At 38.8% G+C, this 21,287-nt stretch overlaps 1 protein-coding gene across 3 annotated transcripts in view; it reads right to left on the reverse strand.

The window, feature by feature from the left end:
* ABHD12 (abhydrolase domain containing 12, lysophospholipase) overlaps positions 1 to 21,287 on the reverse strand; it is a 159,046-nt gene that overhangs the window by 78,026 nt on the left and 59,733 nt on the right. For all 3 annotated transcript variants that reach the window (XM_069075544.1, XM_069075541.1, XM_069075542.1), the window contains one exon: positions 9,104 to 9,228. In XM_069075544.1, coding sequence (XP_068931645.1) covers positions 9,104 to 9,228 — 125 coding nt within the window. The remainder of the gene's footprint in view (positions 1 to 9,103; positions 9,229 to 21,287) is intronic.

Raw genomic sequence — 21,287 nt, forward strand, 5'->3', positions numbered from 1 at the left:
AAAACAATGTGCAATATTTATTATATAAGTTTTCTTGAAATGGAAATTTATTGTTTTATATGGAGTCTTCTCTTACGGTCTACTGTGTACATGGCAATGGTTTTTCTTTTCTTATTTTGTATTTAAGTGTAAAATTTTTAAATTACAAAAAAAAAAAAGTTTGAGATGTACATGGGATATTTAGCAGTGATATCCAAAAAGCAATTAATTGGTGATGTGGAGAGGGAAGGAGGTAATTGGTTAACATTGTCAAAAGTTACAGAGATCAAAAAGAATGAGGGCTGAGAAAATACTGGATTTAGCAATTGGGCATCACTGGTGATTCTGGAGAGGGCAATTTCAGTTTAGCAGAGGGTTGAAAACCAGACTGCTAGGGGTTCAGACATGTGGAAGAAAGCAGATGGATGAAAGAGTATAGATAGTTTTCTTGAGAGTTTGTGAAAGGGAGGAGATCTAAGGGATAACTTCATATTTTCATCAGATGTTCTTGCTAATTAAAGTGTATGGTCAGGCCTGGGTCATGAGATGCTAGAGTGAGAGGAAGACTGGCCACAAACTTTTTACCACCCACATACCTTTCCTTCCCCCCTCTATCTGCAATCAGGCAACATACAATGCATCTGCTGAATTGGAGGTGGGGAGCAGGGAAGGAAATGCCAGGCCACAGTGGGAGGCAAAGGACCAGCACCCTCCAGGGATGTTATGGAAAGAGATGGGACAGAGGTCCATTTAATTCTTTCCTTCAACTCATCCTTTCGGTAATGGCAGGGGTGGTGCTGATTTAGGTGCTTCAATCCTGGCCCCCACATTTTCTCTTCTAACACCTGGGGCCAGCTTACTCAGGCCTGATTTATAACAGGTCAGCCTGAAAAAGACTCCTTAGAGGAACTGAGCCAGCTTGTCCCGTATAGCATATGACTGGGTTGGAGATCTCCAAGATGTTGGATGCAGGAAGAGCAGTACCTGGTTCTAATTTTCCCAAGCTCTGAAAGGTACAAATTAACTTCCTCCCCCCCCACCCACTGTGTGTGTGTGTGTGTGTGTGTGTGTGTGTGTGTGTGAGTGACGTATGTATACTTATGAATGAGGAGACTAGAATGTGGGCAGTCTTGTCCCTGTAACAACCACATCATCCTCACCCTCTGTTCCATGAACTTGTAGTCACACTACTTTTCCCCTGTTCCAGCAGGGCTAATTTGGGGCCCTCATCACAGCTATGGACTGGAGGGTGCCTCAGGGGTCATTTCCTCCATCCCCCTTCATTTTGCAGATGCAGTGACATCCAAGATCCCTTCCAACTCTATGCTCCTAAGGAGCTAAACCAGAAAAGGGAAAAGATTTGTCCCTCATCAGAATAAGTGTCTATGAAGCAATAATAAGCAGACAAGGAAATAACAAGCTTTTTCTAAGACTCAAGAAAGTGCTGATTTCAGGAAGCAGACTGCTGACCCAAGAATACAAACAGTAGCCAACAGACATAAATCTAGGCCAAAGGGAAAGTGGTTTCTGATAGGCTTAAATTCCAGTAGTGTAAATATCTATCAGGTTTTCACAAACTGACTCATCCTCTGGATTTTGGGGTAGATGCAAAAGGAGAAACTGCTGTTTTTAAAGTAATATAGTAGTTGTGTCTTTTTTACAAAGTAATCTGCTTATTACCATGTATTTTCTCATTATCTTAAAGCAGGTTATACCTGTATTATTTATACTGCCTATGGGTATCCCATACAGATGGCAATCCCTCCACACCTTAACAGGAGGAGGTTTCATTTCAGGAGCGCTTGTGATCAAAGAATTAAATCATCAGCTGGGCCACCCTCTTTCTGGTGATGAGCTTCTCTAGGTACAGCTAGGCTGACCCTTAGGACAAACACAGAAACTGTCACTGTACTAAAATTTTAGGTCTATTTGTCATGGTAGGCCCTACCAGAGCTTATGCTACTCGGGCAAATCTCTGTGGGAAATCTAGAGTTCCTGCCCTCCATATCCCAGAGGGGTACTAGAGCATGAATTTACTGGAGGACATCTGTGCTATTTATTTTTTCCCCTTTAAGCATTTAACTTTAAAAAGATTTGTGCATTTCTAGTACCTAGCCCAATACTCTATACTCACTAGATACCTTAAGAAAGGTCTATTAAATCAACACAAGAATTCCTTTGGTTTTGGTACCAAAAAGTTGGGTTACTTTCATAAATTACCTTGAAAGACATAACCTTCAAACCAGCTCTTTAGCAGCACATACAGTAAAGTGCATATATATTCATACGTGTTACTATAGATTTCATCAACAATTAAAGCAGAAGGCAAAAATGTTAAGTGATTGCAAGACAGAATGGATAACTAGAATTAATTCCTACCCAGCAATTTCCCCAGATTAGGCAGTGGTTTGAAATTACATCAGCGAGTCAGAAAATTTTATAAACATTACTCTTCTAGCAAAGCAAGTCAAAGATTCAGAGCAAAATACTGCAAATATCTATATCATAAGGCAACTACCTGTAATTTTATCACTTATATATAGGTAGGAATACAACAAAAGAAAATTAGAAAATCAACACCCCTCAAGATAGGGCCTTGTTTTGTACTTAACAAGACTGTGGTGTGAAGGGCCTTAGGGAACAGACAGCAAGGACCATTTATCAGAGAAGTGGCTAGATCACTACAGGACACAGAAGGCACCAGGAAATTAGGTGAATGGGAACTGACCAGGGCAGAAGCAAGCACGGCCTTTAAGTAAAAGAAAGGAAGAAAAACAACAAAGACACTTTGCCTCTGGGCCTTGCTTGTATAATGGGAAGGAGGGTAGATAAGAAATAAGATCCCTTCCAACTCCTTTATCTCACATCTGTCCCATACACTCCCACTGGCACCATCGAGTTCAGGTTCTCACCAGGCCTACAGCCATATTTCCTTAACTAGCTTCCCCACCTCCAGTCATGTACTCATAATTTTATAACATTCTAAATGTACGTTTTTGATGTCACCCCCCTCCAAAACAATCTTCAAGAGTTTCCCCAAGGCCTACAAAAGAAAGTACAATTTGCTTCCCCTAGTAGACATTAGGTTAGTGGTGTCAAAATCAAAAAGAAACAGGGGTGACTAATCCATACATAGCCCTGTGGGCTGCATACTGACTTAGTTTTAAAATGGAGTATTATCTACATTTTACTGTATTTTGACTTATTTTGCTAAATATTTCCCAAACAGTTTTCCTGGTTCAGGATGCACTTGGGAGTGTTGTAGGCCACATGTTTGACACCTCTGGTATAGGTGATCAATAACTGTTTATTTTATTTTAATCTTTTGTGGTGTGTTTTTGGGGAGAGTGACAGGATGCTTCAATGGAAAGAGTACTGACTTTGGAGTAAGAAGACCTGGGTTCTAATCCCAAGACTGCTGCTCCTAACTACCTCAGTGACCTATGATAAATCACTTTACCTTTCTGAGGCTATTTCCTCATCTGTACAATGAGAAGGAATTAGTCTAGATAATCTCTTCCAACCTGAAGTCTATGAACCTATAAAATTTTATAGCCTAGGAGAAAAAAAAAATAGAAAAATCCAGGGGGGGGGGGAAACCTTTGTTGTTTTCCCTGAGAAATTAGAAAACTTTTAAACCATGGTTTGGTTTTATAATGAATAAAATGATAAAATAAAGTACCCAGTAAACTACTCCTCCTCATCCTTTATATCACATAGATTATTTCTAAAAACTCAACATTGGGAAGAACTTTTTATGTAAAACCATTTGTGACACTACACCACTATATTTTCCATACTCTGAGAGCAAATCAGAAAAAAAGCTGAAGAATGCAAGAACAATATTAGTGTGGGAAAATTAGAACACTGATGCCATTGTGGGTGGAGTTGTGAACTGATCCAACCATTCTGGAGAGCAATTTGGAACTATGCCCAAAGGGCAACCAAACTGTGCATACCCTCTGATCTAGCAATACCACTACTAAGGTATGTATCCCAACGAGATCATAAAAAAGGGAAAAGGATCTACAGGTGCAAAAATATTTATAGCAGTCCCTGCTGTGGTGGCACAATACTAGAAATTGAAGGGATGTGTCAGTTGGGGAATGGCTGAACAAGATGTGGTACATGAATGTAACAGAATACTATTATGCAATAAGGAATGCTGAACAAAGAAGCAGTTTCAGAAAATCCTGGAAAGACTTGTAGAAACCAATACAAAATAAAATGAGCAGAACTGGGAAAAAATAGTACACAGTATCAGCAACATTGTGTGATGATCGACCATGAATGACTCAGTTCTTGTCAGCAACACAACAATCCAAGATAAGTACAAAGGACTCAGGAAGGAAAATGCTATCCATACTCAAATAAAGAACTGATGGACTCTGAATGCAATGGACTCTGAAGCACGTTTTTCTCCACTTTATTTTTTTAAATCTTTTTCTTTTCCAACTGTGACTTATATGTGACTTTTTACATGACAGCACATGTATAAGCTATATCAAACTGCCTACCATTTTCAGAAGAGAGAAGGGGAAGAAGGAAGTGGGGGAGGGAGAAAATTTGGAAGTAACAAATCTTGTAAAAATGAATGATAAAAGCTTTCTTGACACGTAACCAGGGAAAGAAATAAAATGCTATTAAAAAGAAAAAGAACAATATTAATTTCTTCCTGTAGAGACACTGCCATTTCTATAAGAGAAGAAAAGAGACTGTTCTTCCTTCAATGCCTCAATCAACGGCCATGTATTTAATCTTTACCATATTCTAGGCACCTGGCATCTAAGAACGCAAGGAAAGTAGTCCCTGCCCTCAAGAAGTGTCCAGTCTAGCTGAAGGAGGCAAAATAAATGCAATAAACTTTGGAGGAAAAGGCCAAGAATCTGAGTAGATCAGAAAAAGCCTCGTATAGGAGGGGAGAGTCCAAGTTAAACTCTGAGCTATGCATGAGGAATAATAAGAAGCCCAGGACCACTGTGTACTTTCAAGGGAGTAATGAAAAGTGAGTTTGGAAAGACAGATTGGGGTCTGGTCATACAGGGTTTTGGATACCAAAGTGGAGTTTATATTTGATCCTAAAAGTAATATGGAGCCACTGCAACCTGAACAGGGACATAACATGTCAGACTCGCACTTAAAAGTCACCTTGGCAGCCATGTGGGGTGAAGAGAGAGATTCCTGCTGTCTTTTGATCTAGAGGTCTGCAGGGAAGTTTCCACCCCTCTGAACAGGTTCCAAAGGGCAAATTACAGGAAGACTTTTTGATGGTAATATCTATTTATCCCCAAAGAGATTAGAAATGATGAATATATTGCCCTGACTTGCCTAAGTGAAATCCAAGGAAAAATGAGACTCTAGTTCTTCCTGGCCCCATGACCTAATTTTTTTTTTCTGTGTTATAGGTATAATTCTACCAGAAACCATTTATTAGTTACATCAAACTAATTTCAAGAATTTCCAATTAAATGGGTAAGGTTCCCCCATTCCTTTGAAAATCTCTTTCCCATAAGTTATTTTGAGGTTACAATTTATAATATTCTCAAAAAAATAAGCAAAATTCTACAGTGAAGATTAAAGAAAGGTTCTTAGTTCAGGTGGCAATCTCAGAAAATATTAACAAAATGTATATTAATTTACAGAATGCACCCTCTTCCATTAAAAAAAATCAGAACATTTGTCCTAGTTCTGAAGTCCCTCACCTATTCTCCACAATTCTTTAAAGATCACTGACAGCATCTGTTACAATGGCATAAAGCTGTTCTGGAAAGTAGTTTATCTGGACCAGATGACTAGAACTCATCAAGACAAGCTAGAAACTCTCTTATTATTTCCCTACTTAATCTTGGGCTTTAATTCCCTATTACTTATTTTTATTCTGTCCTTTCAGGTCCAAAGGTAATTCTCCTTGGCAATGAAAGGAGAAGAAATGTAAGAATTTAATAGCTCTGCTTCATTTTATCTTCTGTCATCACTTTAAGGGCAAGCTTCTTTATTAAAGAGTAATAGTTCAAATTTGAACAGAATTCAGAATATTAAATTATTTTTAACAAATTAGATTAACCTACATATGTTAAAGCCATGGTTTAATTCTTTTGTGGCAAATCAGCTGTGTGACCTTATTGGTGAGGTCACTGGATCCTAGATTTAGAAGTAGAAGAGACTTCAAAAGTCATTTAGTTCAGTTCTCCTGTTTCACAAATAAGAAACCAAGGTCCAAAGAAGTGACATGAATTATCCAAAGTCACACAGGTAGTAAGTGAACCCATGTCCTCTGACTTCAAATTCAGCTATTTCACCACTTAAGATCTTCCAGAGATCAATGACTGTTAAGCTAACTCTGGAAGAGAAGACATTATGGAATTAATACATAGTATTCCTTAACTGTGTTATCATACATTCTTTAAACAAAAATTTGTTTTACTCTCATGTTTTAATGCTTTCTTCTGTTTAAATGCTTGTCTAAGTCTCATAAACTGGTGAACACTAAGACATGCCAGCCTGCTTACAGTCCAACAGTTATTCCAGTTATGACAAAAATTAAGAGCATTTGAAAGTCAATTGAATTGAAATATGAAACTATTTGAATAAATTGCATCTTTAAATTATGCTAAGTGTGAGAATTTTATGATCATGAAGGGCATATTTTTACTTTGCTAAATCTGCAAAAAGACTGTGGGGCTTTATAAGCAGGATTTTTTTTTTTGTTTTATATTTCAGCTTGCCTCCAAAATATCCCTTTTTTTTTTCCTAAAATCAAAATCAAAAATTACTTTCACACCAAGAAATGGGTTGCGTAGTATATGGGTCAGAAGGCTGTAATTAGATTCATCTTCCCCACTACCCCAGCACATGCACGCACACACACATACACACACACACACAGATATGCACATGTGTATGTGTGTGTGGTGCTCTGGAATCTTGGTCAAATCAATTAACCCCTACAAACCTCAGGTCACTCTCAAAAATCTAAGTTATAGACTGGTTCATGTTCCTCACATCTGTGAAATCATAAATCCTTCACTTATTAAATTAACAGAAAGTACTTTCCCCTAGTGGCTTCAAAATGTCTAGAAATTTTATATTTCTACAGGCCCAAAGTGCCCCTACTTCATATTCTAAGGAATTGCTGATCCTTGAACTACTAAGATTATCTCAGGTAAGACAAATAAATCCACCCACCTGTCCTTTCTCTCAGCCTGACTCACACCCTCCTTTCTCCACACTCCTTTTTTTTTTTTAAGCAATTGGGGTTAAGTAACTTGCTTAAGGTTACACGGCCAGTTATTTCTGGGTGTGGTGCTAAGTGTCTGAGCCCGGACTCGATCCCAGGTCATCCCAACTCTGGGGCTGGTGCTCTTACTCACTGAGCCACCTGGCTGCCCCTAAGCAATTGGGGTTAAGTAACTTGCTCAGGGTTACATGGCCAGATGTTTCTGGGTGGGTGCTAAGTGTCTGAGCTCGGATTCAATCCCAGGTCATCCCAACTCTGGAGCCGGTGATCTTACTCACTGTGCTACCTGGCCGCCCCACCATACTACATTTTTAATTTCTTACACCAGGGTTCATAAGTCATGTCTCCACTCCTGTAAAACTGCCCACCCACTCGACCTCTTCAATTATTATCATCCTGGCTGTTACTTCTACTTGGGGTTATTTCATCTCTATTCTCAGCTTCCCTATGTCCTAAGCCTCCACATTCCTAAGTGCCACAAAAAACAAACAAACAACATAGAATGTTAACTCTCATTCTTCTCATTCATGCACAGTACCATAATAAGAAGCTGGAAAGAAGATAGTTATAGAGGCCAAGCTGTTTTCAAGTCTTATCTGCATTTCAATTAGTTTGTTGTTTTCAATGCCTTCCATGGTAGCATCTCACAGTACCTTAATCCTGGTCACATCTGTCCTTTCATTAGATATTGCTATTCATAAGCATTCTGCATAGAATTCACAGCGCCTAGAAGTCACTTTATCTATACTGTATTTCATACTCTTGAATTTTAATTTTCATATAATATCCTATAACTGAATTAATAAGCTTACCACAATTAAAATGCAAACATTTATCTTTAAAAAAAATTCAAAGGATTTTACAGGCTTAAAAAATAAACAAAATATGAATATTTAAAATTTTTCATGTCCAAGAAATTATCTTGCTGTTTCAAAAATAAAATTCCTTGGGCAGCTAAGAGGTGCAGTATACAGAATGCCAAGCCTGGAGTCAGGAAGACCTGAGTTCAAATCTGGCCTTAGACACTTCTTAGTTATATGATCCTGGGTAAGTCACTTAATTCTTTTTGCCTCAGTTTCCTCATCTGTGAAATGAGTTGTAGAAGGAATTGGCAAACCACTCAGCATCTTTGCCAAGAAAACTTCAAGTGGGGTCATAAAGAATCAGAAGTGACTGAATAGGAGATGGCTAGGTGGCGAAGTGAATAGAGCACTGGCCCTGGAGTCAGGAGAACCTGAGTTCAAATCCAACCTCAGACACTTAACACACACACACACAAAAAAACCCTAGCTGTGTAACCTTGGGCAAGTCACTTAACCCTAATTGTGCTCCAAAAACAATAAAAAAAAAAAAGAAATGACTGAATAGCAACAGTTCCTTAAGTTAAAATTTTCATGGGAAAGATAACTAATGTTAAACTGTATTTTAAATGTGTAATCACAAAATTTGTATCAGTATTTTCAACTAAATGCATAGCAAAATGCTATCTAAATAAAAATGTATTATTGTCTGACTCATTCATGGATATGAATGTGCAAAATGGAAAGCAAAATTCAATGGCAGATTTTTTTTTTAACAACCACTTTCCCATCTTCCACCCAAAAAGCTATTTAACAAGACAAAAGAGGCAGCTCAGCAAGTTGGATATAGTGCTGGCCTTGAAGGCCTGGATTCAGATTCCAGCTGTAAAACCTTGGGCTTATCCACTTAATCTGAGCCTCAATTTCCTCATTAGTAAAATGAGAACAATTGTAATGCTTACCACAGGGATTTTGTGAGGCTCAAAATAAATAAGGATTCCTTTGCAACCTTTTGATGCTATATAAATGCCAATTATAATTAAAACTAAAAACATCCTAATAGACAGGTTTGAAAGTTATCACTTACCAAAATTTAAGAAAATCAGCTTAGCCTGTATCCCAGGACAGAGTTTTACAAGGAATGGAATGGCAATGTACAAGGCCAATGACCAAAGAAGTATCTTCCGCAAGCGAAACCACAATCCCTTTTTTCTGGAAAAGAAAAGTAATTAAGATGATCAGATTGAAGCAAGGGCAATTTAATAGCTGCAGTAGCTGGTGATACTGACTATCCTTAAATCCAAGCATGTTTCCCCCCGCCCCCCCATGAATCATGCAAGGAAAGACTTCTTTTAGACTGCTTTCCATAGGCTTATTTTAACCAATTTTTCCACTTAAGTTTTAGAATAGCAGCCAATGGTTTACACTGACCGATAATCAAAGAACTACAATGACCTTTCACTTTATCGGTGATACTAAAAAGTTATTGATTTGGCCATTAGTTTTGACTTCCCAGAACAGTAATTTTAAACTTTTTTTTTTAACTTTTAAACTCTTTAAATTACTTGTCTGGCTTTTTTGGCAGAGCAGAAAGCCAAAGATCTTCATTAGCATTTGTGAGCAGTTCTCATTAGCATGTGAAAAAATACCCCAAGCAATAGCAAGACTTATAAAACCCTCTGGATTGAGTACAAAGAGGGTGAGGGGAAGCAAAAAATTCTAGAAGAACAAACTCAAATTTTCCCATTACAGACTGAGACCCAACCTCACATCTTCTCTGGATCAATCAGGCACAGTACTAAGTGCTGGTCATAGCAAACCAGAGCCAGTTATCTATACAGTGGTTCCCTATACCACTGCTAAAATCAGGTTCATTAACCAACCCTTTGGAGGTCCCCATAGATGCTTTTTAATTGTCATCCTTCCATCCATAGCAAAAGCATGACACTAGCAAATGTCCTGTGAATACATATTCAAATCCACAAATAATCAAGCATACCTTTTGCAGACTGAAAATCCCCTATGCATATGTATTAGTATTTTTCAAATGCATATATGTGCTACTGTGACTAACATAGAAATTCATCTAAAAGTTGTCATGAACTCATAGTGCCATTTTATCATGATCCTATTAATATCTGCTGAGAAATTCAAAACTACCAAAGACTTAAAGGGACTGCTAGATGGCGCAGTGAGTAGAGCACAGGCCCTGGAGTCAGGAGGACCTGAGTTCAAATTTGACCTCAGACACTTAACACAAAAACTAGCCATGTGACCTTGGGCAAGTCACTTAACCCCAACTGCCCACCAAAAATAAGATTTAAAAAGATTGGGAACAGGCTAATGTTCAAACCATTTTCACCATTTCACTGCCCTGCTCCACAATCTATGGCTTTCTCCACATGTAACTTCAGGTCCATGAATAACTGCATTTCTTCTCCTTGTGTTTTGGTGGTTCTAGTCTCACTGACATGCTCCGCATTCTTAGAAAGCTCGTTCATTTTCACCTCTCTGCCTGTTATCTCTACCTGGAATGTTTTCTCCCTTCTTTTCTTATCATCAGGATTCACCATTGTGATGTGCACCATGAAGTCTAAGACACTCTAGAGCCATGCAGTCACAGCATCCTAGTAAGGGTGGTATCTTCAAGCTACCTAAACACATGATTAGACTTAAGAAAAATGATACCCGGGTCAAGTCACCTACCAGGGAAGCTAACAGAGACAGAAAGAGAAAGCCAACTCTGTTGGGGCCCCAGTGTTCAGATGGAGCCATGTGGGGAGTCTGGTGGGGAAGTGGCCAATGGGGAGGCTAGCTGTGAGGCCAAGAAAGAAATGAAGCCGAAGCTGCCGAATGACCTGGAAGGGGGTACAAAGGATCCTAGACAGCCCAAGAGATAGATCATCTCAATAAAATGAAGCTGACTTAAATATTCTTTGGAGAAATGGAACTTCTCCAATAATAATCTTCATGTAACTTTCCCATGATATGCCACCCCTCCTAACACAGACCTTTTGTCTTTGTGACTCTGGATAGTGAAACAAAGGGAGGAGTTAGGCCTATCCCAAACCCATCTTCTGCCTGAGATTCTCGTGGCTGAATGGAAGAGGAAGAACAAGAGTAACAAGAAGAAGGAGGATAGACTGACCCAGAGATCCTCTAATTTGAATGGAAAGTATTGACTCCATGAGGTAACAGGGTGTTCTGGGGCCTGTGGCATCACTGGCATAGTTTTAAGGCCCACATTAAAATGGGGAAAGGTTGAGGTAAAGTCCAGTAGAAGCAGAAGGTGACTGGATGAAGGGGAAAGGGGGAGGATCCCCCTCCCTTGGAAGTTTCTCTTAGGGAGAGGGAATAAGAGAACCTTTGTGAACAGCACCAGAGTAGACAAAGAGGTCTAATGAGAAGTGGTTTACTGGGGAGAGTAATATATGGTGATCATCTTTAAGAAGATAAAAACTGTGGGCTTAAAGGAGTTCACACTATTGTCCCTTTGGCTTTAGCTCCCTCACTCCTTTACTATGGTGATTGTTTTTTGTAGGGGGGAAGGCAAGGCAATTGGGGTTAAAATGACTTGCCCAAGTTCACACAGCTAGTAAGTGTGTAAAGTGTCTGAGGTCGGATTTTAACCTGATTCCAGGGCCAGTACTCTACTAGCTGCCACCTAGCTGCCCCAGGGAGATCATTCTTAAGGACTGATTTAGAGTGAGGTAAAATGGACTGAGGGACAGAGAACTGTCCCCTAGTGAACAGCCAGCCAGAGATAGTGTAATGGGAATGTAAATTTAAAGATCTTCCCTGACCCTAGGCTAAAGTGCACCTGGAGCCTGGGGTGGGAGGCTTGTTTTTCAGTAGATACTTCTTGATAGGCCAGTGAGTCAATAGGGTTGTTATATTCTCTGAGCCAGGAGAAGGCTATATAAGCCCTGATGTGTAGCTTTGTTTTGGGGCTCACTTTGAGAAATGTTCTGTGATTTGATTAGATGAAACTCTGGAAAGCCGTTGTCCAGAGCCCCCTGGCTTTGAAACCCAGATGTTGTTTGGTATGGATGTAATGGTTGGACAGTTTGGAAATCTGTCTACTTGATCTGTTTTTGTTTTGATAATTCTGTCTGTATATTCTGAAGTTCGGGGTGCTGACCTTTTTCCCCTGAACTAGGTAAACGATACATATTTGACTGATTAAAGTAAGCTTGTTAACCCATTTTGAGTTGCTTTCCTTTATCAAAGCAGATCCAAGAACCTGTGCTGGCAGCAACCCTGAGGACACTTGGGGTGCTTGCTGCTACAGATAGGTGTCTAGAAAATGGTTAAGTTGGAGCAGTGAACTGATGCCAATTAGACCAGAGACCAAGGAGTAGGCAGAGCTAAAGATTTGTCCCCTTTAGATAAGGAAGCCCTGACTTATGATATGGGTTGAGGAAATGGAAGGTGGAGCAGTGTATTCTTATTATGAGTTTGAAGGCATAGATACCTTTTTTTTTGGAGGGGGGAAGGCAGGGCAATTGGAGTTAAGTGACTTGCCCAAGGTCACATGGCTAGTAAGTGTTAAGTGTCTGAGGCAGAATTTGAACTCAGGTCCTCCTCCTCCAGGGCTGGCACTCTATTCACTGTGCCACCTAGCCGCCCCAGCATAGATACTTTTGCTGGAAGGTCTGATATCTGATTGTAATGGGAATGTACATTTTTAAGATCTTCCCTGCCCCTAGTCTTAAGTGCACCTGGAGCCTGTGGTGGGAGGCTTGTTTTTCAAGAGATACTTTGTGATTGGGCAGTAGGTCAAGAAGGTTGTTACATTCTCTGAGCCAGAAGGCTATATATGCCCTGATATGAGGCTTTGTTTTGGGGCTCACTTTGAAAAGTATTGTGTGATTTGACCAGCCATTGTTTTGAGAGCCCCCGGCTTTGAAAAACCCAGATGTTGATGTTTCCCTCTCTGGTAAGTGTGACTTGGTATGGATGTAATGGTTGGACAGTTTGGAAACCTGTCTGCTTGATCTGTTTCTCTGTCTTGATAATTCTGTCTGTATACTCTGAAGTTCAGGGTGCTGACCTTTTTCCCCTGAACTAGGTAAACGATCTGTTTGTTGATTAAAGTTAAGCTTGTTAACCCATTTTGAATTGCTTTCCTTTAGCAAAGCAGATCTAAGAACCTGTGTTGGCAGCTACCCTGGGGACATGAGGTGCTTGCTGCTTCACTGATACACACATATAGAGAGTGTTTAGCTGTGCAGTCGAGGGTAGTCTAACACTTTGACAAGTGCAGTGGTTTATGAGTAGGGAACTTTAAGTTCAAAGTATCATTGAAACAAGACCCATTTCATTCTAATAAACTGAAATGGATTGCTACAGTATTAGTGGACTACAAAATCACGGGTACCCAAACCCTAGAGATTCTTAGCAAATATATGAAGAAAGGTCTAATCCCTTTTCCATATGGCAACTCTTTGGATATTTGAAAAGAGCTACTATATCCCATCCCAATCAAGTCTTCTCTAAACTAAACATACCTAATTTTCATATGACAAGGACTCAAAGCCCTTCACTATCCTGGTTGCCCTTTCTCTTATCATAAAAACTCCAACTAAACATAGTACTCCAGACACAGAATGATCAAGACAGAGTGTACCAAAACCATTTTTTTTTTAAACATTGCAAAAAATTTTTTTCAGTTCTAAATTCTCTCCTTCCCTCCAGCCCCCTCCCCACCCACTGAAAAGGCAAGTACTAGCCAGGGGTGGAGAACTTACTACCTTAAGGTTACATACATGTGGCCTTCTAGGCCCTTGGGTACAGCCTTTTGACTGAATACAAGTTTTATAGAACAAATCTTTTGGGATTTGTTCTGTGAAGTTTGGATTCCGTCTAAGAGCCACACTTGAGGACCTAGAGGGCTACATGTGGCTCTGAGGTCAAAGGTTCCCCACAACTGCATTAGACTATGCCAGGGCCACATTATTCCATGTCTTGTACACTATGATTTTATTTTTGCAGCTTTAATCATACTGTCTTTTCTGGCAGCCAGGAGATACTACTAACATTAAGCTTTCAGTCCAATAAAAAAAAAATAAAATCCCCTACAGGTTTCTCATATACATAATAGTCTAGCCATGCCTGTCCCATTGAATACTTGGGTGTAAAAAAGAAACAAATTCACAAATGTAGAACTTTAAATTATCTCTATTAAACTTCATCTTACTAGCTTTCAAGTCATCATTCTAAAGCCTTTCAAGACAGCTGACACATAGCACACACTTAATAACATAGTTAACAAAGTACATACCATCTATACCTTCATCCAAAAGTCACTGATATACTTAGTCAATAAACATTTATATAGTGGCAACTACCTGGCTGACACTATGCTAAGTTTGTATATATAAAAAAAGGTCTGCTCTCAAGGAACTCACAAGTTTAATGGGTGAGACAACATGTGAACCACTACATACAACTGAACTATATACAGCATAAATATTGAAAATAATAAATTTCAGGACAGATCCCTGATCACTCTACTAGAGCTCTCCCTCCAAGCTGACATCAAGTCATTAATGATAATTCTTTGGCTCTGGTCATTCATCTAGTTCTAAATTAATGAAACTGTACTATCACTTAGCCAAGGTTTAGATAGAGGGATAATCTCTCCTCAGCTAATGTGCTGTCAAAGTCCATGATTTTAACCAGAGGTACCAGAAAAGAGGAATTACAAAAAAAAAAACAAAAATGCTTTTCCTCAAAAGAAGTAACTGAAGAACCTTAGCTGATCTTCCAATTATTGCCCTTTGAACATCACCAAAAGTAAAGGATTCTGGCTTGACCCTTCAACAAGTAGTAGGAAAACAGCTTAGTCACTAGTGGTCAGGACTTGAGCTCCCATGTTCTGTGTGAATTAGAAATATATATGTTTTTTAAGTTCTTATGAAATTTTAAAGATGCTGAATACCTAAACCCTATGATGGGTACTATAGGGGATCACCAAGAGAAATATAAGTAATGTAACCAGAGTTGAGACCTTAATCATATTTTACTCTTTTTCCTTCATTAACTCCCAAATCCTGTCAATTTTTCTTCTAAAATGTTTCACATATTAGCTGCTTTCTTTCAATCGCTACTGCCACTACCTCAATTCAAGCTACATTATCATGCCCAGACTTCTACAGTAAGATCAGAGATCTAGAACCCTAGAGAAGGGCCCTTGGAGGTCATCTAGTACAACACCCTTGCTTTGCATCTAAGAGAACCGAGGCCCAAGAAGACTCAATTTACCAAAGATGTTAATAACAGAGAATTTTAATGATGTAATAATAATAGCTATTATAATTATTGCCTATTATTATTACTCAAGATCACATAGATTATAGGTGCAATTACCTTCCTGACTCTAGTCTTTTCCTTATCCTGGGAGAATGTAAGCTCAAGAGCAGAGAATATCTCAACTTTTGTTTATGTTGTGGTTACCTTTATCACTGCTTGGTACATGTCAGACTTGCCCTGCAATTGCAAAGCAATAAGGAATCCCTAGTGAGGAAACCTCTTCTACCTATACAGATAGGCTACTGCTTTTATTTTTTTCCCCCAACTTATTAAATTATTTATTTTTAGTTTTCACATTTGCTTATATAAGTTTTAATTTTTCTCCCCCTCATTCTCCCCTCCCTCTCCAAGACGGCTTGCAATCTGATATGGGCTCTACACATACATTCCTATTAAACACATTTTCACATTAGTCATCTTGCAAAGAAGAATTATAACAAATGGGAAAAAAACCTGAGAAAGAAAAAAAAACAAAAAAGAAAATAGTCTGCTTCATTCTACATTCTGACTCTATAGTTCTTTCTCTGGATATGGCTGGCATTTTTCATCATGTGTCCTTTGGAATTGTTTTAGGTCCTTGCATTGCTGAGAAGGGCTAAGTATCAAAATCAGTCTTTAAACACTGTGGCTGTTACTGTGTACATTGCTCTCCTGGTTCTGCTCCCCTCCCTCAGGATCAGTTAATATAAGTCTTTCCAGGTCTCTCTGAAGTCTGCCTGTTCATCATTTCTTATAGTATAATAGTATTCTATTACATTCATATATCACAACTTGTTTAGCCATTCCCCAATTGATGGGCATCCCTTCGATTTCCAGTTCTTGGCCACCACAAAGAGAGCTGCTATAAAATATTTTTGTACATGTGGATCCTTTTCCCATTTTTATGATTTCTTTGGGATATAGCCCTAGAAGTGGTGTTGCTAGGTCAAAGGTTATGCACTTTTTTATAGCCCTTTGGGCATAGCTCCAAATTGCTCTCCAGAATGGCTGGATCAGCTCACAGCTCCACCAACAATGAATTAGTGTTCCAACATTCCCACATCCTCTCCAACAACACTATCATTTTCCTGTTTTGCCATGTTAGCCAATCTGACAGGTATGATAGTACCTCAGAGTTGTTTTGATTTGCATCTCTCTAATCAATAGTGATTTAGAGCATTTTTTCATATGACTATAGATAGCTTTAATTTTTCCTCTGAAAACTTAGGCTACTGATTTTAAAACAAATAATCTTACAAGAGTTGCCTGACACCTGACACATAGCACACACTTAATAAATACCTGTTGATTGATTCCAGTCAATTCTTGAACATCAACATCAGAGATCTTTCTAAAGCATTATTCTATTCAGGTCAGTCTGTAGATGAAAACCATCCAGTAGTTCCCTGTGAGCTGCAGGATCAAGTCCAAATACCTTTGCCAGGCATTCCTCCATAATCTGTCTCCAACAAACCGTTCTGGGGTCCTAGCCCACTGTCTGCATTAATTAAGTCCTTTATAACAATAGTTATGATAAGCCCTTAACAAATACATGCTTTTTAAATTAAATCAAATTGGTCAAAGGGACTGGGAATGTTTTGCCAGGAGAGGAGAAGAAAAAGAAGACATGATAGTCATTTTCAAACATTTGAAGGGTTGTTATACAGAGGAAAAACGAAACATTTGACCCCAGAGTGCAGAAGGTGAAAAGAAGCAACTTCTGAGTTGACAGAAGAAAAACTTCTTAAATAACAATTAGTACTTTACAAAAATGGAATGGGTTCCCTCAGGAGACAACAAGGTCTTTCTCCTTCGAGGCTTTTTAAGCTGGGACTGCATGGCCACTTACTGGTTATGTTGCAGGAGGAACCATTATTCAGGTATGGGTTGGACTAGACTGCCATTGGGGGAGTTAGATGGCACAGTGACAGGCCTGGAGTCAAGAAGAGGTGAGTTCAAATTTGGCCTCAGACACTTACTAGCCATGTGACCCTGGGCAAGTCATCTAATACTGTTTATCTCAGTTTCCTTATCTGTAAAATAAGCTGGAGACAGAAATGGCAAACAGTATCTTTGCCAAGAAAACCCTGGAGTCACAGAGAGTCAGACACTGAAAATGACTGAACAGTTGCCTAGCAACTCTGAAATCCCACACACATCTTTTCTAACTACTCACCTTTCTGAGTCCTCTCACTACAGCCATAAGGGTCTATGAACACAGATTGAATGAATTTCAGAGTTGAAAGGGATCTCAAGAGCGATCTAGTAAGTCCATCACATATGCAAAAGAAAAAATATCCTCTACAATCCAGTAAGCCATCAAGCAGCTTTTGCTGCAAGGCCTCCACTGACAGGGAATTCACTTCCTTCTGAGGCAATTCATTCCCATTTTGGATAGCTCTATTCTATTAGGGTGTTTTTCCTGACCTCTACCCACTGTTCCTAGTTCTGCCCTCTGGGTTTAGACAGGACAAGCTTGATCCTTCTTCCACACTGAAGATTCTCCTTCCAAATTCTTGTTAGCTACAGTGTCTCCTTGAATCTTCTCTAGCCTAAAACATATGCATCGAGTTCCTTCAAGCTATCTTCCTATAGAATGAACTATGAACTTCAGCATCCTGACCATCATCCTCTGCTTTTCCCACACCATTCTCCCATTGCAATATCTGCCTTCCTCTTCTCTGTGACTCCAAATACTACCCATGCTTTAAGACTCAGCTCAACTGCTTCCTCCATGAAATCTCTCCCTTCTCTGACCTCTTTTAGTATCTTCTGTCTGCAACGTTCCCATGGCAATTAACTATTAACCATCCAGTAACATTGTGTGTGGTCCTACTTTCTGTACTGTTATCTAACTTTACACATTTTGGTGTCTTATTTCCCAAATCAGACCATAATAAGTTGCCAGTAGAAAAGGCACATATATTCTAATTGTCTCTGTAATATTCTACAATACTTAGCCTACAGTCCATACACAATAAAGACCTACTGACTGACTGAACAAAAGAATATGGACCCTGTTCTCAAGATCTTAAATCTTGTCAGGCAGGCAAGACTAACTATCTCAGATTCATTACAAAGACCAAAGCCAATCCCCATTTCTCTTCTATGAGTAGAAAGGGAAGAACTATACACACAGAATATTGAATTGGCTGTCAGGTGACAGTTGTTTTGTTGATCTATTTAACTTTTTTTTTTTGTAACAAGGGCAGTGTGAGGAGGAAAAGACACAGTATATTGGGAAATGACTGTAAGAAACAAAAGGCATCAATAAAGGAAGCTAGATGGCACAATGGACAGAGTGCAGGCCCTGAGTTCAAATCTGGCTACATGACCCTGGGCTACACTTAACCCTGTTTGCCTCAGTTTCCTCATCTGTAAAGTGAGCTGGAAAAGAAAATGGCAAACCACTCCAGTATCTTTGCCAAGAAAATCCCAAATGGGGTCACAAATTGGTTATGATTTAGACAGGTGAACAACAACACAGCACACCTGGCAGTGTGCTAAGCTCTGGAGATACAAAAAGAAGCAAAAGATGGTCCCTACCCTCAAGCAGCTCATAGTCTAAAAGAGAAGAAGATACTATATACAGGATTAATAGAGGAGGGACACTAGAATTAAGAGGAGCCGGGGAAGGATTCCTCTTAGCTGGGATTTCAAGGAAGCCAGGGAGGTAGGTCAGGAAGTGGAGATGAAGGGGAAGAGTATTCCAGGCATGGGTGAGAGAGAGCTTTAGAAAAGTCTGGAGTCAAGAGACAGAAGGTCTTATTTATGGAACAGCAAGGAAGCCATTGTATCAAAGAGTATGTGGTGGGGAGAAAGGTATAAGCAGATTGTACTAGGTTATGAAGGGCTTTGAACATCTAACAAAGAATGTTTTATTTGATCCTGCGGATGACAGAAAACTACTGGAGTTTGCTGAATTAGGCAGGGGGTTGGGGGTGGCAGTCAGACCTATGCTTTCAGAAAATCACTTTGGAATGAAGGATGGACTGGATAGTGTTTAGGAGGAAAGAGAATAAATCCTTTTTCGGACATGTTTAAGTTTAGATATCTACATATATTAGTTATAATAAATGATCTAATTCATATGGCAAAAGGAGGAGAAAGATGGCAAAAGGATTATTTCCATAAAGAGGTCATTTACATAGATGCATAAAATGGCCAATATTATTGCTGACCTTTCCTTCTACTAGATTAAGTACATAATTAAGAACTCATTTCCCAACTTTTTTATGTGTGTTTGTACTTTGCCTGCCAGTTCTATATCTCCTAGTCTAAGGCTTGTTAAAAGAAACTCAAGCTTTTATTACTAGAATGATCAAGAAGCCTACAATTAAAAGGCTCTTAATATGGTATAACTCCATAGTTCTCTCTAAAATCAGAGCTACTTTCCATCAGGCAAAGAAATTCACTAGACTATTACTGTGTAGGAATAAATCTGCAGCTAAGTGATTGACAGCTAAATCCTCTGTTTTAGCACCTTGCCTAAAACACTCTAACCAATTACAGAAGCCAATGATCTAGGATGGGTGGATGATAAAATAACCTATTAAAAACTAAAATCCTTCACTAAACTAAAATGTTATCACTGGAGACATTAGAAGAAAAGCATTTTTTTTCCTCCTTTAAAAAAAGGGGTTTAACAGGCGGCTAGGTGGTGCAGTGAGTAAAGTGCCGGCCCCTGAGACAGGAGGACCCAAGTTCAGTTCCAGCCTCAGACACTTAACACCCACACACATACAAAAAAATTAGCCGTGTAACCTTGGGCAAGTTACTTAAACCCAATTGCCCGCCAAAAAAAAGGGGGGGGGGGTTGTTGTTTTGCTTTAAAAGGCAGATCCATTCTACTAATGCTACTGCTGATAGCCATTCTCTAAGACCTTCTTGGTCACCTCTACCAACAGAAATCATGTTAAAATGCCTTCTAAAGCAGGCTCAAAAAGAGATTGGCACCAAGTCTGAACAATTTTGGTCTGAACAAAGGCCAAAAAAAAAAGAACTTGAAAAGAGAGGTCTAACATACTTGGCAAGATGATAATGTGAAGAATGAATAATATTAACATATGGCCCAAAGTATTTGGTTTCAAACAAGTTAAGGCTCTCAACACCTTTTTGTACTTTGCAGATGTATCCTAAAAATATGTTCTAAATGGATGCTCCAGATAAAAAAAAAAATTATCCCAAATAAGAATTGTGCAATTTATCTTGCCTCATTAAGAATAATCTATATGTATTCTGCCTTCTTCCATACCCACCTCCCCAACCTTATTTAAACATTGACTATTTATACTGACAGTTTCTTGTGGTGGAAGCAATGACATAATCTAAATTTTTTAAACATCAAATTCATGCCTATATTTGTGGAATGTTGCATCTAATTGTCAGACAATCCAAGTAGAGGTTAGTTTTGCTGGACTGAATTTTTTTTCTCTTTCCCTTTTGATATCTGTTACAAGGTTTGACTTCTCTAGATAGAGAGGGGATATATTCAGAAAAAAATATGGAAAAAATGAAATACGAAAAATAAGAAAAATTTTTCAGAAAAAACTAAAGGCATCAAGAAAAGTAAAATAAAATTAGAAAAGAAATATAAGAAACAAGCTGTGTGTCAAAAGCAAATTAGACAGTAGGATGAAGAAGCATTATATTCTCTCTCTCACTTGGTTACAGTTTATATACTCCGCAGAAAGGCACAAGTTCCCTTGATAGGGTATAGTTAATAAAAAATGTCACCATTATTTTATGCTTTCTAATATATATTCTTATCCTACCTAATATTATCCTATCCTACCTCTTATCCATTAGTTAGAAATTCTATTGACAGGGCTGAGAAAGAAGGGCTAGCATGATTCCAGACCCTGCTTTCTACAAGTACACAACCTTGAAACATTGTTCCACTGTTAAGGACTTTAAAATCAGTATTAAACATGGTCTTTTCATTTCAGTTTCTGAATTATATCAATTAAATGAAATGG

This window comes from Petaurus breviceps, unplaced genomic scaffold (assembly GCF_028583685.1).
Source record: "Petaurus breviceps papuanus isolate PSGF00001 unplaced genomic scaffold, PetGlider_PUasm1.0 90919, whole genome shotgun sequence".
Lineage (NCBI taxonomy): Eukaryota > Metazoa > Chordata > Mammalia > Diprotodontia > Petauridae > Petaurus > Petaurus breviceps.